This window comes from Mizuhopecten yessoensis, unplaced genomic scaffold (genome assembly GCF_002113885.1).
Source record: "Mizuhopecten yessoensis strain PY_sf001 unplaced genomic scaffold, ASM211388v2 scaffold1995, whole genome shotgun sequence".
In the NCBI taxonomy this organism is placed as follows: domain Eukaryota; kingdom Metazoa; phylum Mollusca; class Bivalvia; order Pectinida; family Pectinidae; genus Mizuhopecten; species Mizuhopecten yessoensis.
The window spans coordinates 36,489-37,739 of record NW_018404325.1 but is presented as its reverse complement, the minus strand read 5'-3'; the positions used below and the strand labels follow the sequence as shown (position 1 = coordinate 37,739).

The window sequence follows — 1,251 nt, the reverse complement described above, 5'->3', positions numbered from 1 at the left end:
GCGTCTGTTGATAAATTATTATTTGCGTCTGTTGATAAATTATTGTTTGTGTCTGTTGATAAATGATTGTTTGTGTCTGTTGATACATGTTTGTTTCCGTGACATGCTTTGAGACTATTTTAGATCTATTGTCGGAAATGTGATGAGACAGTTTCTCTTTCCATATAAGTACAATTTATTCATACGAAAGTTTTGTCTATCTTTTGATTGTATCAAGGTTTTAGACCTGATTTATTATTTTTTTGGGAGTATGAAAGTGTAACATCCTAACGGTATGCCGTTTTACTTACATAGCCAAGGACAAGCTGGAGTCTGTGAGATGGCCTAAGTCAGATGGGGACGTTAAATCTCCGAGTCCCTCCATACCTGACCTTACTGTGTCGGAAAACATCGAGTACCGTGTGATCAAGTCTCCGTCATGCATTAGTCTGGACAACGACGGTAACATACATGTGCACTTGCATTTAGTCAGATCCTTGCAAAATAATCCTTACTACACAGGCAGGCCTAACTTCCAATGGGTCAGCGTTTCTGAGGACGATCCACACAACATAATTAGCTAATGCATTCCAAATATAATTAACCAATAATTGACATTGTCCCAGTATTTTCTATGACTCTTAGTCAAATATGTGAATATCCGTCTCTCCTTGTTTCGGACAGTCGCTCTAAACTTTAACTGCAAAATTGTATTTTAAGATAAGCGAGATATATTGAGTTATGTGCCAAGACGTTTCAGACTGCTGTAGAGCCTAACTGATGCTTTCAGTCTAGATATTTTGACAGGTGGGTTCAGAATATTGAAGAGTAGTTTATCTAGTGGTTTCGGACTATTGTAGAGTAGCTTATCTAGTGGTTTCGGACTTAGTTTGGATGGTGGTAGACTACTGTCATTCTTGACTAATGCCTTAAGTCTTCAGTATTAGACATATGATTTTAGACTACTATACCACTTGACTGATGCTGTATGACTACTGTACCACTTGACTGATGAGTTATGACTAATGTAGTGCTTGACTGATGATTTATAACTACTGTAGAGCTAGACTGGTGGTTTATGACTACTGTACCGCTTGACTGATGATTTATGGCTACTGTACCACTTGACTGATGAGTTATGACTACTGTAGAGATTGGCTGATGATTTATGACTACTGTACCGCTTGACTGATGATTTATGGCTACTGTACCACTTGACTGATGAGTTATGACTACTGTAGAGATTGACTGATGATTTATGACTACTGTACC

At 38.0% G+C, this 1,251-nt stretch overlaps 1 protein-coding gene across 1 annotated transcript in view; it reads left to right on the top strand.

Annotated features, from left to right (window-relative positions):
- Window positions 1-294: 294 nt before the first annotated feature.
- The window catches only part of LOC110444108, a gene marked incomplete at its 5' end in the record, with an annotated part of 24,461 nt that continues 23,504 nt past the window's right edge, over window positions 295-1,251 (top strand). Inside the window, one exon of the mRNA XM_021488524.1 lies at window positions 295-441. Within this exon, the coding sequence (XP_021344199.1) occupies window positions 295-441 (147 nt within the window). The remainder of the gene's footprint in view (window positions 442-1,251) is intronic.